This window comes from Gossypium hirsutum, chromosome D08, assembly GCF_007990345.1.
Source record: "Gossypium hirsutum isolate 1008001.06 chromosome D08, Gossypium_hirsutum_v2.1, whole genome shotgun sequence".
Classification (NCBI taxonomy): domain Eukaryota; kingdom Viridiplantae; phylum Streptophyta; class Magnoliopsida; order Malvales; family Malvaceae; genus Gossypium; species Gossypium hirsutum.
This window is the reverse complement of record NC_053444.1, coordinates 481,577-498,191: the sequence shown is the minus strand read 5'-3', so window position 1 is coordinate 498,191 and position 16,615 is coordinate 481,577. Positions and strand designations below refer to the sequence as shown.

The window sequence follows — 16,615 nt, the reverse complement described above, 5'->3', positions numbered from 1 at the left end:
AGGAGTATCTTGTATATGTTTTAAGTACTTATTACAAGTGGTGTTTTCTATACTTGTGTGATAAATATATGTTTTAGTTAATTCATGGTTTGGTATGGAATCCAAATATAGTATGGAACTTGTCATGTAATAGGTGAAATTTGTATATGTTTTGGTTGTGTGTTATATGTGGTATTGGTTAGATTAATGAAATAATGTTTATGTTTTGTAATACCTTATATGTGATCATGTTTTAGACCTTGGTATGTTTATGGTATTGTTGTGCTAATTGTTCACTTGATATAAACTTTACAAATGTATTTAAATTATGGTATAAATGAATGTGGTTGAATGAGAAGAGTAATGGTAAGTTTTGACATAAGTTAATGTATGGTTTTTGAGCTTAAATGCAAACCGTTTGGTATATGCTTCTAACATAAAAGTATAGACTTGGTTTTGATTTGTTTTGATATATAAACTATGTTTCCAAATGATGGTATATTGGTTAGGCATAGGTTGGGTGAAATTGACATGTTTTTGAATGATATTTAATGTGTTTGAGCATGGTTTTGCACCTGATAATGGTGTGGCTAGGTATCTAAGCTTTTGTGGAAAATGACTTGAAATGCAAGATTTTTAAGGTGCCTACGGTCTAGGACATGGGCTGTCACACGGTCGTATGTCATTATTATTTTTAGATGTAGGTTTCACACGGTCTAAGACATGATCGTGTGTCTCAAGCCAGTATGTAATATGGTCTGGCACATGGCCTGCAACACGACAGTGTAGCCCTATTTTGGACACTCATACGGGCGGACACACGGACTGGGACACGACTGTCTGTTTAGACTTTGATTATCCACACAATCTGGGCTATGTCACACGGCTGTGTGACCCTTATTTTTAAAATTTTTGAATTTTTCTAAAACTTTCTATTTTGTTTCAAATTAGTCACTAATTGTTCCTAAATTATTTTTAAGGCCTTGTAAGCCCGATTTAAGGTCAATAATTATATTTATGCTATGAATGACATTTGAATTTGATCATATGTTATTTAATTTGACATTTGAATTGTTAAATGTTAGTAATTGTTATGATATGCGTTGTAATGCTCTGTAACCCTAATTCGGCGATAGAGACGGGTTAGGGGTGTTACAAGTTCTATGCGTTTTGTACGTTCATGAAACACATCATTATAAATGATCTATTTTGCACTACGATTATCACAATGCACGATAGTAGAAATAGAAGACAAAAGTCCCATATCTTCAAGTAATCGACTTAGCCAAAGTAACTTTGAAATGACATCAACAAGAGCATGATATTGAAATTCAGTGTTAAAGGGAGTAACAACAATCTATTTCTTACTTTGTCAAGAAATAAGAGAATCACCTAGAAAGAAACAATAGCCAGTGGTTGAGCATCGGTTTGTAGGATTTTCTGCCCATTTAGTAGCAAAATGTCTAGCAAGAACTAATGAGCGAGTAGGGAAATGAAGACCATAAAAAAGTGTACCTTTGACATATCAAATAATACGAAGAACTGCTAAAAAATGAGATGACTTAGGAGATGTCAATAACTGACTAACTATATGAACTGCATGAGCGATATCAGGTCGAGTCACTGTAAGATAGACTAAACTGCCGACAAGGTGTCAGTACAAGTTAAAGTCAGAAAGATGAGTGTCATCAAACGGGGTAAGTTTGACATCTGGTTTCAAGGAAGTAGGAACAGACTTACTGTCAATAATATTGGCACAAGAAAGTAAATCGTAAGCATATTTTACCAGAGAAAGATAGTAGCCATCATTATTCTGGACCACAAATTTAAATCCGAAAAAAAATATTTTATTATTATTTCATGGTCTGAATTATAATAGGAACATCATCTGAAAATTTTGTTAAGAAAATTTTACCAATTACATGTTTAATTGATAAAAGGAACGAATTGCATGAAATGCAAAAGTTGAGTTCTAGTAGCTATAAAGGTTTTCGAGGACGAAAATTCTTTAAGAGGGGAGAGTTGTAACAGCCCATTTTCAGTGAAATCGAAACAGTGGTTTCGGGACCAAAAATTCAAATTCAAATAGAAAATTATTTTAATATTATTTCATGGTCTGAATTATAATAAGAAAATCGTATGAAAGTTTTGTTAAGAAAATTTTACTGATCACATGTTTAATTGATAAAAGGACGAAATTGCATGAAATGCAAAAGTTGGGTTCTAGTAGCTATAAGTATAAAATATCTATGAAATTCAAAGTTTGAGGTCCTTATATGGCAAATAAACCATTGGGAGAAGTTAGTAGATAAGGATGATGATTCATCCATGGAAATTTAATTAAGGAAAATGATGAAATTGGAAATAAAAAATATTAAAAGATGATAAATGATTAAATAAAGAAAATATCTTCATTTATCATCATCTTTACTAAATTTTTTTTATGGAAACCCTAGCTAAAAGAAAAGTGTTCAAGCAAGCTTTCTTGACTTAATTAGGTATGAATTCTTGTCCTGTTTTTAGTAATTTTTATGTTTCCGAGATTGTAATAGCATAATTAAGCTATTTTGGGGATTAATTTGCAAAGTTATCAAAGTTCTAGGATTTTTTCATGGGTGAATATAGTTGAATTATGAAGTTTTATGGTAGAAAATGAAAGGTTGTTGATAGATAAACAACTTTTGTTAAAGGAATTTTGATGAAAATGAGTTTTAGGGACTAAATTGTAAAAATGTAAAATTTATGAAAAAAATTCTAATTTTTGTGAAATACATGGGCTGCTATTGATACATGTAAAATTTTGCTGGGCTTGGAATAGGGATTAAATTGCATGAATTTCATTTTTCGAGTTTGGAGACGAAATCATCATTAATTAAAAGTATACGGGCAAACCAGTAATTTTGCTTAAGATGTGACTTGGATTGGATTGAGTATTAAATTGATGTTAAATTTAGTCTTATAGATCTGAATAGATCAAAAAACAGAGTTAGATCGTGAAAAAGAAAAAATATTGAATTAGTAGTTTATAAGTCATGAACAATTGTCGAGGTAAATCCGTGTAACTTAATTGTGTAATTATATGTTTGAATTGATTTCAATGATTTGCATGTGAATTGTGTATTGGCCATGTATATGAAATCTGATCATATATCTGGAAAATACCTGATAAATGTTAAATCTTTTTTGAATGAATGAAATTCGATTGGATACAGGGTTCTGTTTCCCGAAAAGGTAGTGGTCCTGCATATGTTGCAGACATACCGTAGCTCTAAAGAGTATACCGTTACAAGCCCTCTCAAGCTTTCCGTTATATAGTGTTCTTGCGGGCTTCTCGTTAAATGCTCTTCAGAGCATCCCGATCGGTTGTGACCCTAAATGTGTTGTGGGCATACCGCAACTCTTATGAGCGTCTCGTTATATGGACCTTTGTGAGCTTCTCGATTAAAGGCTCTTTATGAGCTTCCCGTTAGTGCTCGCTTGAACTTCCCGTTATATGGCTATCCAGTGCTTCTCGTTAAGTACTCTTCGGAGCTACTCGTTAAATGCTCTTCGGAGCTACCCATTAACTGCTCTTCGGAGCTACCCGTTATAGGTTCTTTGTGTGTTTCCTGCTATATTGCTCGGATAATCTTCCCGTTACAAGGCTCAATGAGCTTCCTGTTATAGCACTTGAGAAAGCTTTCTATTTAAGTGCTCATAAAAGCACTCCCGGATATGAATTAACGCATTTATAGTATTGTTCACTTCAAGTGTACTACCCAAGTATCCATCAGGATTTCAAATGATTCAACGGGTGAAATTCTGACATGAGAACATGTAAAGCAAAATGAAACTATTATCTGTATATGCATGAAATACTTGGAAACTCAATACCTTATGAGCTCATCCTTGTTCTTGTTATTCACATGACTAACATGTTTGTTGAGGTTATATGTGTTAGGCTAATTGCCAAATTGCTTTGGATGTATTATGCATGTTTACTATATAAGTAAATGAATGGCAAGTTAATTTCCCGTTATACGAACTTACTAAGCATTAAGTGCTTACTCAGTTGTATTTCTTTGTTTTATAGTACTCGAAAGCTCGTTGGTTTGGAAGCTTGGCGAAGATCACTCACACTATCCACCGGCCCATTTCGGTACAATGATGAAACTAATTTTGGTTATAATGGCATGTATAGGTTAACTTGGTCTTTGTTGGCATTTTAAATATTTTGGTTGTAACTAGCCATTAGTATGACTTGTGTTTGGTATATTTTGAAAAGTGTGTATATATACGGCCTTAACATGTTGGATGTGTGAAATTGAAATGGTTTAATGATGGTAAGCATTTGGATGAATGAATGGAGATAGCATAATTGATAAAGTATGCATATATGTAAATTTGATCAATTAGCTAAGATTGAGTATAGGAATAGATGTGATGAAGTATCATGCATAAGACTTGGTTTTGGCTTGGTTTAAATGTCTTGAATTGGAAGGTGAAATTGAGTGAGCAATAAATCTTGAAAATGACCTGATTTTGTCCACACGGGCATGTATCTCAGCCGTGTGTGACACACTGCCTAGTACATAAGCGTGTGTTCTGGCCGTGTGTCCTCTGTATCTTAAAAATTCAAAACAGAATACTCATGAATTTTCACATGGCCTAGGACATGGGCATGTGTCTTGGCCGTGTGACCCCTGCACTTAAATATATTGCAAGTCAAAGTGTTACACGGGCTGGGGACATGGCCATGTGCCGTACTTCAAATACACACGACCTAAGACACGGTTGTGTCATTGACACGGCCTGACCACACAGGCGTGTGTCCCTTGCACTTAGGAAAATTTTTAAGGTTTCACGAAAAATTCTCTGAGTTACCGATTTAGTCTCGACTTATTTCTAATATATGTTTTGGGCCTCGAGGGCTCATACAAGGGACAATATAATTCATTTATAATTAATATATGATATGAATGTTAGGTAATATAAAATATCTGAGTTTGATTTGAAAACTTCGGCAATGCTCCTAAACCCTGTTCTGGTGACGGATAAGGGATAATGGGTGTTTCAAAGAGGCCCAAGATCCTTCATCTCAAAGTGTTGACTAAGGTATTGTTACAGTTCAATGATGCCCTTTGTGTCATCCCCTATGATAATCATATCATCCACATAGAGAAGAAGTAAGATCATACCTTGAACAGAGTACCGAGCAAAAATTCAGAATCATGAGGACTTGATACAAAGCCAAATACAAATACAATGGAGCTGAATTTTACAAACCAAGCTCGAGGGGTCTGTTTCAAACCATACAAAGTACGTTGAAGTTTGCACACTTGATTAGGAGAATGAGAATACCCTGGTGGAGCATGCATGTAGATTTCTTCATGTAAATCACCATTGAGAAAGGCATTACAGACATCCATCTGATGCAATTTCTAGGTTTAACTGCAAATATGGCTAATAGACTATGAACAGAAGTGAGACGAGCCATAGGAGCAAAGGTTTCCTTATAGTCAATACCATACTCTTGGGTGTATCCTTTGACTACAAGTCGAGCTTTATAGCGCTCAACAAATCCATTTGAATAAGTCTTGATTTTGTACACCCATTTATAACCAATCAATATCTTGCCTAGTGGAGGATCAACCAAAGCCCAAGTATGACTTTTCTCTAATGCTTGCTGCCAAGAAGGACTAGCATTAGCCTCACGATAGGATTGGGGCTCATGGAGGGTGACAAGTGCAGAAAAAAATGATAATCTTTTAAACGGAAATGTGGTTCTCTTACCTAGTTAGATCGTCGAATAACAAAAGCAGGAACATGATCTTCAATTGGATCAAATTCAGTGGATGTAGAAGTGGAAGATAGAAGTGCTAAGCTCATCAGATACATCAAAACAGAGGAACGATTCAATAGAAGCATCTGTGAAAAAAATGTAGAGAAGATGACAACGAAGAATAAAATGTGGACAAAGAAGAAAACTTAACATATTTCCAAAAGGTAACATGCCGAGAGATACACAATTTATAGGATATTGGATCCCAATAGCGATAGCCTTTATGCTCAATGTCATACCCAAGAAAACAAAAAAAGATGAGCACGAAGTTCAAGTTTAGTATGTTCATGAGGTTGGAGGAGTACAAAACAAGCACATCCAAAGGTTTTGAGAACAAAATAATCTAGAGAGTTGTGAAAAAAAGTTCATGCGAAGAGAGATCATTAAGAAGTTTAGTGCGTGTATGGTTGATTGTATTAACAACGGTTAAAGTAATTTCCCCCAAAATTTTCCAAGACATTTGGCTAAAAGAATAAGAGCCCTAATGGAGTCCAAGATGTGTCTATGTTTATGCTCAGCTCGACCATTTTGTTGGGAAATATAGGGACAAGAACGTTGAATTTGAGTGCCTTGTTGATCAAAAAATTGAAGAAGAGATGATTCTTTTTATTCTACAACATTATCAGTACGAAAAGTTTTTAGAAGAAAATTAAGTTTTGATCATATTAAAAAATTTAATGGAAATAGCAAGTAGTTCGGAACGATTCTTCATAAAGTAGATCCAGGTGAAATAAGAGTAATCATCAATAAAAATAACAAAATACTGAGACCTAGTAATAGTAGAAATAAGGGAGGGACCTCAAATGTAAGAGTGAATAAGTTCGAAAGGAGATGTAGTAATAGAACTTCTACTAGTAAAAGACAAAACTAGTTGTTTAGCATGTTGACACTTAAGACATTTAAATGACTCAAATTTGGTGAATGCTAATAATCCACGAGACACTAATGGATAAAGTTTACTTTTAGAGACATGACTAAGTCGAAGATGCCACTGAAGCAAAGAAGGTTGCAAGGTGACAACAAAGATAGTTTTCTTAGGTAGATGTAGCAAAATGAGCTCAAATTATCTTCCCACTTTCTAGCCTATTCCAAGAATCATCCCGTAGTCGGATCTTACACCTAACAACCAGATGAAAAAAAATAGGACCAATATCACAAAGTCATCCAATAGAAATAAGATTAAAAGCTAAGGTAGGAGCACAATAGGTGTTTGGAAGACTAGAGTTGGAGGTGGATGCATGACCTACATGTGTGATAGGCATTTGTGCATCATTAGCTGTATGAACAGATGGATGAGAGGAGGTAGAGCCATGTATGGAAAAATTTTGTAAATTAGGTATCACATGATTATAACAAGCAGAATAAAAAAGCCAATTAGAATTAGTTAGAGTGATGGACAGAACAGAATGAGAAGAGGAACTAGAAGATATAACCTATTTCAGGAGAGGTACTAAGTCACTCAATGAGAGAGGAGCAAAATGCGTGGGGGCAGCAGAAACAATTGATGAAGTAAGAAAAACAAAACTCCTTCAGAGATGGGAGATCCACCAACCTTAGTAGTTTCACTAGTCCGAAGGGCACGAATCGGATAATCTCGAATAAGGTGGTTGTGTTTAGGATAGTAACGAAATTCCACCTTAGGGTAGAAAAGGAATTGATGACTGTTCTGACGACAATTTTTACAGAAAACATTGCCAGAGCTAGACTTCTGAAATAGTGGTCTAGTAGCAGGAGCAAGATTGAAAAAAGATGCCTGAACTAGCCCCAGATGGGTCTATTAAAAAATAAGTTATTTAACAATAGTGTCTAAAGATGGAAGGGGACTACTAGAGAGGCTTAAACTAGCTCATATTTAGCACGAAGTGCCATGAGGACCTGAATATGGCAAAGATGATCCTCAATGATCTTGGCTTGGGACAATTGAGTCCAAATAAACTTCACTTTGGCTAGAAAGGTGTTCACAGATTGTTTAGCCTCTTACTTGAGATTGTGCAAGGCATTCCATAATTGGAAGCAATGAGCAAGATCGGTGGTTCAATATCAAGTGGCAAGAAAATCCTAAATCTCTTTTGTTATTTCAAACTCATAAAACTACCCATAAATGTCAAGACAAAAGTATTACAAAATCAAGTGATAATCTGATAATTTTTACTGTCCTAATCCTTCAAACGATCTTTGTACTTGGTAACAATCTCATCCGTCTCACGTATAGGTTCAATATAATCTCCAGTAACAATGTGCCACAATTTTCGGCCAATAAGGAAACTATGCATCTTAAAAACCCAAAGATTATAATTTGTCCCATCCAGGATAGCAAAAATGGGGTAGGAAATCTCTATTTTCTCCATGATAGAGACTAATCGAATAGAAAAAGAGTGAAGAAATAGGAGTAGAACATCGAAAAATGGTGGGAATGGTTGGTTAACGGATAGAAAAAGAGAAGTAATAGGGGCGATGAAGCCCAAAACATGATCAAAAGAGTAGAGAAAAAAAAAGAAGGGGAACCTAAGCTCTTGATGCCATGTTATGAAATTTAGGAAAAGAAATATGAATGAGTTTTAGTTTTTCTATTGTTATACAAGTGTTACGCATTTATACTAGTGATAAGTGTTAAAAGTAACAAGTTTTAATATCATTCTTAATGCGTTTTTGGGTGAATATTCGATGTTAATTGTGAATTTATACTCTCAATCCTTTAAATTCATGTTTTAATACTTAACAGAGCGCTTAGAAGCAAAAAGAGAAAAAATCGGAGCGTCAAAGCAAGTTGTAGGACCCATACAGGTTGACCCATTCCACACAATCGTATGACCCACACGGGTGTGTGGTAGGCTGTGTCGATTTCACGGGATTGTGCACTGAATAGTAAAAAAATCATGATTTTTAGGTTTTTCGAGCATTCTAAGGCATATATGACAAAAATAAGAAGATAAGAGAGAGTCGTCAAAGAATATTCAAGAAAATAACCTGAAAAATATTGTTGAAGCCAATTCGAAAGCAGATTTCTGTCAAGATTGAAGATTCCTAATTGATTTATTAAGAAGTTATCGAAAGTTTCTTATATTTCTTTCGGTTATATTATATCTTGGATGTTTTTATTTTCAAGCATTAGCTAATTTTCTAAATACCTAGGGGAGATTAACCCTATGATGATTTCTATCATTTGATTTTTATTTTTACGCAATAAATACTTAGTTTCTTGTTCTCAATTATGTGTGCTTAATTCTTGGTTTGATATTTCTAGATTATTAATCCAGTTTGATGTGCTTGAATCGGAGGTTGAATAGACCCTATTTAGAAGTAGATCTTATGTAATTGGGTGGAGTTGCATGCAATCCTGAAAATAGGACGGCATAAATCTACTGGATCAGAGTCAAATATAATAGGGAAATCCATAGTACAAGTTAATGTGATAATAGTTGTAACACCTCTAACCCGTATTCGTCACCAGATTAGGATTACGAAGCATTACTGTACATACAGAACATTTAAAATAAACGTTTCAAACATCATCCAAAACATATTATAATACATTCATTTGCATACACATTGGCCCTAAATTTGGCCTTCAAGGCCCAATAAATACCTTAGAAACAATTCAGGACCAAATTGGACTGTAGGGGTCACAAGGTCGTGTCTCAGGCTGTGTAACATTTGAAATAGGGACTCACGGTCATGTCTCAGCCCGTGTCCTCACCCATGTAACTCACTGAGTAGGGTCACACGGCCAAGTCACACGCCCATGTGCCAGGCCGTGTAACTCTTGAAAAAAACCCTATACGTCCATGTGTCAGGCCATGTGTTAGGCTGTGTAACTGTTTGACTTGTGTGCATTAAAACCTACAGGAGACACACGGTCGTGTCACCAGGCCGTGTGTCACACACGGCTGAGTCACACGCCCGTGTCTCAGGCTGTGTAGACATGAATTTGCCCAAAACCAAGCCATTTCAAACTTCATAACATGCACACACCTATAAGCCTTTTGTGCACCTAATCAAATCATCAAAACATGACTGAATTTTACATGAAAAGACCAATTCAATAGTTCAAATCAATCAACCAATATGCCATATAAGGCACCTCAATAAAAACATCCAAAACTTACCTAAATATTCATATGTTGCCACTTACCATTCATCAACTACTAGTTCCAAGAGCTTGCTAAACACACAACATAAGATAACTCAATAACACAAACCATCAATTGATACTAATAAACCATTCTCTTCCAATATCAAAAGTGACAAAAAGTACTTTCTAAAGCAAGCATTATACCTATTTTGCGCACATGACACCAAACACAACCACTTTTAGTTATTATTCACATATTCATCCAATACCACAAATTCATCTACATAAGTTTATACATGCTATTACCCTAGGAGATACAAAAACTACCAAAAACGATGGATAGTGTGAGCTGAAGAGTTAATCCGTCCAAAATTCAGCAACAACGATCTATAAAACAATACACAAAAACGAATAAGCTTATAGAGCTTAGTAAGAACATGGTATAATATTTAATTTAACAATGAATTGAACACAATTTATATTTCATTCGATTCATAATTACCAAAGTCTAAACAGGAACATGTATGTGCAATTCAATGGTACCGAAGTATAAACAAGGGCACGTATGTGCAATTCAGTGGTACCAAAGTACAAACAGGGGCATGTATGTGCAATTCATCAATATTATTCTAGACACATAATAGATAAAGCATCACACTCTGCTTTTACACTTTTTATGATTTAGTCCTTTTCACTTAATTAATCATGCAAACGTCAAAATTTCTTAACGAAATTTTTATACGACCATACAAATATCCCTAAAACAATAAAATAATAAAATAAAAATTTACTCGTCAGATTTGTGGTCCCGAAACCATTGTGTAGTAATTTCATCATATTTGATGAATTATTGATATGACCAAACTAATTATTCATAAAAATAAAAAAAAATATTATTCACTATTTCTATGTTGTATTATCCTTAATGGTTTTTACATGTCAAGCAAAATGTATAAACAAATATAGACTCATTAATTACCTAAGGTTTAACTAATATAAAGATGCATTATATGGATGAATTGTAGTGCGAAAAGACAACTTATATTAATAGATAATCTAAATTGTCCATAGTCAGTAGAATCAGGTTACGTAATTGATTTAAATAGAAGACTACTTTGTCATTTACAAGTCCAATTGGGGAGATAGCTTATTTTGATTATCGAAGCAGGACTGACTCCTAAAGATAGAGACATAAATTTGATTGTCTGGATTGACTATACATTGGATTTGGCACAAGTTGAATTAATCATAGATTTGTTTATGGATTTAATCACATGCGACGTTCATCGCGTAACTTGCCTAAATCCTAAGTAAGTGAATGAACATGTGTGTGTAACAAATGTGTATTGATATATTGAAAACTTGTGCTATCATGGTAGTAGGACCAAAAGTTGGTATATTAGGCATATGAATTATATATGGCATGGCATCACTTACAAGAGTAGAACCCATAGTTGTAATCAAGAGTAAATGGTATTCTCTCATTACGGATTATGAAAATAGAACCTAACCAAGGGTCATCTGTCTAGGGAAAATAATTTTATCATTTCTAATATGAGTAATGATCATTTTCATTGCAGAAGATAAAATGGTGACCATGAGATAAAATAGATTGAATTAAGTTAATGGATTAAACCTAAAGAGAAAATGGATAACCTAGGAGGATAACACACATATGACAAGGTCATTGGGCTAAAGCTTGAAATTTGTACCTTTTGTAATGGTATATAATAAGGAGTTCAGTCCCGGTACTTTAGTGGAATGACTCTGTAACTAAATGATTTTTTATTAATAGGCGAAGAGTCAAAATTTAATTACAAATTATTTAGGCCCTAATTATGTCTAGTTGGATTCTCCACTAGCTCAACGTAATTCTTTAACGGATTACGTTTGACACAAATAGTTATATGAAACCGTAAATGATTAAATGAGAAATGGTTCACGGAATTTACTAAATAGAATAATATGTGTTTTCTTGATTCAATGATTAGATTATCTTGAGTTAATTTAGTCACTTTGGATATTTATTTAATTGGGTTAAATAATGAATTCAAAGTGAAACTAAATTAAGAGATCGCATTATCTAATTATTTGGAAGAAAATAAACTTAATTAAAAAAGTTTAACATGCATCTTAATACGATGAAATCGTCATGACTTTAACGATATTAGCATATGACTTGTATTAGCAATAATGTTAATACCAACCAAGTAATCAATGTCAATTTACATTTATACATTTTTGTTGTTGCACAACTAATATAGATACCCTACTATCTAAATCCATGGATGCAAAAAGGTCTCCGACAACCCCTAGATCAGGGAATTCACTCCATTCTGATAAGCCCGTCAATAGTATCGACTCCACCCCGTAGCGTCTACCGACGATCATTAAATCATAACCGTTGGCGATTGACCTAATGAGCTTTATAGTTTGCGCTCCGGAATTTGACACTTCTTCTACGTACTTTATGTCACAACCATTACCCAGTACTCCATTATTTTGCTTAACATCTTTCAACATCTCGATATCCAACACTGTGTCCCAGTATACAACGTCCTTGCAATCTTGATACGCAATAAGATGGATCACGGTTAGCTTCACCCGAGGGTCTCGAGCCATCCTTTTCGCCAGCACTAAAGCCTCTCTATCGTCATTTCCGCCCAAGAAAAGCATTCCGATTGAGAAAGATGATGATGATGACGGCTTCATCGATTTCTGTATCCTCCCACGGTCGATCAGGATCCCGATTGAACACGGTGCTTGGTCCAAGATGTTGCAATTCAAGTTTTTTACCATATTATTTTCTTCTTCAAGTGATCCATCAATCGACCATTTTCTATGGAACGGAAGAATTATAAAAGACGTTTTCTTGTCAAGAGCCATTGTGCAAATATCATCATGCATGAGCTTCAATGGTGTAATTGTTGTGAAAGCGTTAACCGTGACCAAATCCCAATTGTTTCCCTCGTACTCATAGAATGGAATGATGTTCTCGAAGAAACTACTAGCAGCGGTGCTAGTTTCTCGATTGTGGTGAGCTATAAACACTGGTGAATTTCGACCCCTTAGCTCGATCAAGTGAAGGACATAAACAAGATTGGGACTCTCTTTTGTCGGGCAACTGAGATCAAGTAAATAGATCATAGCTGGGACATTATCGGGTGTGTGAACACATGCTAGAACCCGTAGCTCAGCATCGGGTTTTAAGTGCATTAAGTTTCGTGTCTCATATGATCCATATTTTCTTGAATTCGGGTCATAAAGGAACCTCACCAGGAGTGGGACTATAGTTACATTTGCCAAAATGCAAAAGATCATGGCGGTAAAAACTTTTTGTGATATAATCTGCAAATGAAAAAGATAATTAGAGATTTCCAAAACAATCAAAGAGATTTGGGAGATTCTAATTAAGTTTTTGATTGGTCAAATTGTATAAAAGGTCCTCATAGGGTGTTTGTTTGACAAGTTTAAGTCTCTACTATAATTTGATTATTTCTAAATTATTTACCTTTCACAAGGGTTTAAATTTTGAAACAACATCATATGGTGCAATGAATGTCATATGTGCTTTATTAAAAAATCATATGTACTTAATTGGGATACCAATGGAACATTAAAGTAAAACTTATGTACTTAATTGGGATGAAGAAAAACTCAAGTATCAAATCGAAAAACTTAAATACTAAAATGAACATTGAAACCAAACTCATGTACCAATTTGGGATAAAAAAAGCTTTAAATACCAAATTAAACATTGAAAGCAAACTCAAGTACCGAATAACATATTAACCCTTTTCTGAAATGCGTATTTTGAAACCTACACCCAGCTTTCCATTATTCCACCAAATATTTGATGTGGCTTTTTTTTGGACTAGATGATTTTGCATATATAATTTAACATTTTTCTATAGTTGAAAATTTTTTTTCTGCATATTTAAAAAAAATGTTTGTTTTAAGGCTAAAAATGTAATTTTAAAAATTAAGAGATTAGAAATGATCAAATTATATTATAGGGATCAACTATACCAAAGAAACATGGTATAGGGATCGTATATAAAATTTGACCTTTTTAAGATTTTACTCTTGATTTGGCTCTTAAACTATTCTCATTTTCTTAATTTGATTTTTAAAACTTTTTTTACCCCACTTTGCAAAAAAAAAATTATCTATGTCCAATAAGAATATGCCACATGTGAAGTTCTTACTGGTAAATTGATTATTTTAAAGGTAAACTAAGACGAAAAATAATAATTTAAATATCAAATAGTAAAAAAAAGGAAATAATTTAATTTAGATTTTACCTTATTGTCCCTGAAAGTACAAATATGGGACAACTGGACAATGCCTTTGCTACTCATAATGAGACCAAAAGCCAATGCGTCCCTAAAAGGCATAAAGTTTAAAAATGAACCTATGCAACATGGTATTAGTTTGGCAAAGAATGTCGCGATAGCAAAAATGATAGAAAATTTGACGTGGGATGGATCCGACAACCAATTCTGTAATCTAACCCTCATTGTCGACGATGTCACGTAGACCGAAAGAAAGAGGCCATTGGTAAAGCATTCAAACTTGTCTATCAATGCCGACCCTAGCGGCGGACCGTCAGGGACGGCTAGGCCGAAGAGAAAAGCACCGATTAAAGGAGATCGATCGGTCCAATGTGTAAGTACAGCACACCCTATAGCAACCATCATGGTGGTTGTGATGTACACTTCCGCGATCGGTCCCCCATTGGGTGTTCTTTTAATTACCCAATACATCAATGGACGAAATACAAAAAAAAGAAGTGCCACGAAACAACACATGGTCACTCCTCGTACTAAAACCAACAATGGGGATGAGGCAAAATGTCGTGAAAACGTAATTATACGGACTAAAAACAAGGTGCTCAAGTCACCTACAGCAGCCGACGATAGGGCAAGTCGTCCGAGTTCGGTATTTAAGATCTTGAGCTCGGCTAGTAGGCAAGCAATGACCGAAAACGATGTTAACGCTTCGATCAGTGTTCCAATTAGACGTTCGGTTCTTACGTGTTCGGGTTCATTAGGTTGTCTGAGGGTTACTTGAACAGCTCCACCGACCAAGATGGGAGATAAAAGGGATACGATGCCGATCCCTAGGGATCTCTTTGTTGTCCTGAATGCCGACTTGATGTCCATTTTCACTCCTGTTAGGAAGAAAAATAATGTGAAACCGAACAATGATGCAGTGTCCATGATTTGTATACCTAACTCCTGATGCTGGAATATTCTCTCCATTTGTTCTTGTTTGAATATAGGGACCATAATAAAGCCGGACTAGTAAAAAAAAAAAGGTTTCACTTAGTCGACATACATTTCATGGAGCATAATAGGCTAAGAAATATATATAGAGAGAGAGTAGGTGATGGATTAACATACAAACATTTGTGAGGCAAATAAGGTGATACCAATAGACCTCAAGATGGTATAAACTAGATGATTGACCAAGAATATCATGACGAACTGCAGCTCCAAAAACGGCAACGAGTAACTGAAAATCATGGACGGGTCAGTCGCATTTTCCCGTATACCGGCGGAATTCACCTTGGAAGGTAAAACGAAGCAAAATTCATATGTTGCATTCTCGTAGAGAAGATATTGCGGAGGCAATGATTCAGCCATAGCTACGGCCGACTGTCGCTAAGATTCTGGTATTAATGAAGGGAAGGAATTGGATGATAAGCGAAAGAATAGTGTAAGGTTTAATGCTTTACGTAGAATTTTTCTTGGAATTCAAATTAAAGAAATTTGTTGTAATGTTTTAATCAAGAGGGTTAAAATATCAAATTAGCAACTATTTTTGGCTTTTCTTGTTAATGTTCAACAAATTCTCGTTGTTTCAACTAGATTTTCGGCCACTTGAAAAAAAAAGGTGCTACCAAATGCAAAATTAACAAAATTACATATCCTTATTTGTGTTGTATCCTTATTTATCATTTTACACATATCAATTTAATCAAATCATCCACTGTAATCATTTATCTGTCAATTGCCAAACAGGGTCAATTATTTTTCGACAATTGTACATAACTTTTATTGGTATAATAATAAATGTAACTTTTAATATTTATACGTTTCGTCAGTTTAATCTTGATTGAACAAATTTAACTTGATTTACATTCAAGTATTTTATATTCTAACGGCGATTTGATTGTTGTAACAGCCCGTTTTCAATAAAATCGAAACAGTGGTTTCGAAACCACAAATTTAAGGTCAGAAGAAAATTAATTTTATTATTATTCTATAGTCTATGGTATGATAGGAATGTCATATAAAAATTTCTTTAAAAAATTTTATCGATTATACGTCTAATTTGTTAAAAAGGACTAAATTGAAAAAAATGTTGAATTCATGGAAAATTCTGAATTTTATGAAATTCATGGGATTTCTATTATTATGTATGGAATTTCTAGGCTTGGAATGAAGATTAAATATAATGAATTTCATCTTCCAAGTCTAGGGACAAAATTAGAATTAATTAAAAATATAGGGAAAAATGGTAATTTTACCTAGGATGTAAATTGAATTGAATTAAATATGAAATGTATTAAATTGATGTTAAATTTACTCATATAGATCCAGATAGACCTAGTACGAAATTGGACTGAGGAAAACAAAAAGTATCGGATTAGTAGATTTTCGTACACGAGCAAGTGTTGAGGTAAGTTCATGTGACTAGATTTTGTATATTACATATTTGAATTAAATGTTGTATTT

At 34.3% G+C, this 16,615-nt stretch overlaps 1 protein-coding gene across 1 annotated transcript; it reads right to left on the bottom strand.

Annotated features, from left to right (window-relative positions):
* Positions 1 to 11,967: 11,967 nt before the first annotated feature.
* LOC107932474 (cation/H(+) antiporter 4) lies at positions 11,968 to 15,618 on the bottom strand. The gene is made up of 3 exons (XM_016864462.2): positions 15,278 to 15,618; positions 14,177 to 15,175; positions 11,968 to 13,220 (listed from the first exon to the last, which is right to left on the bottom strand). The coding sequence occupies exons 1-3, from the start codon at positions 15,518 to 15,520 to the stop codon at positions 12,093 to 12,095; spliced, it is 2,370 nt and encodes a 789-aa protein (XP_016719951.2). The 5' UTR covers positions 15,521 to 15,618; the 3' UTR covers positions 11,968 to 12,092.
* Between the last annotated feature and the right edge of the window lie 997 nt (positions 15,619 to 16,615).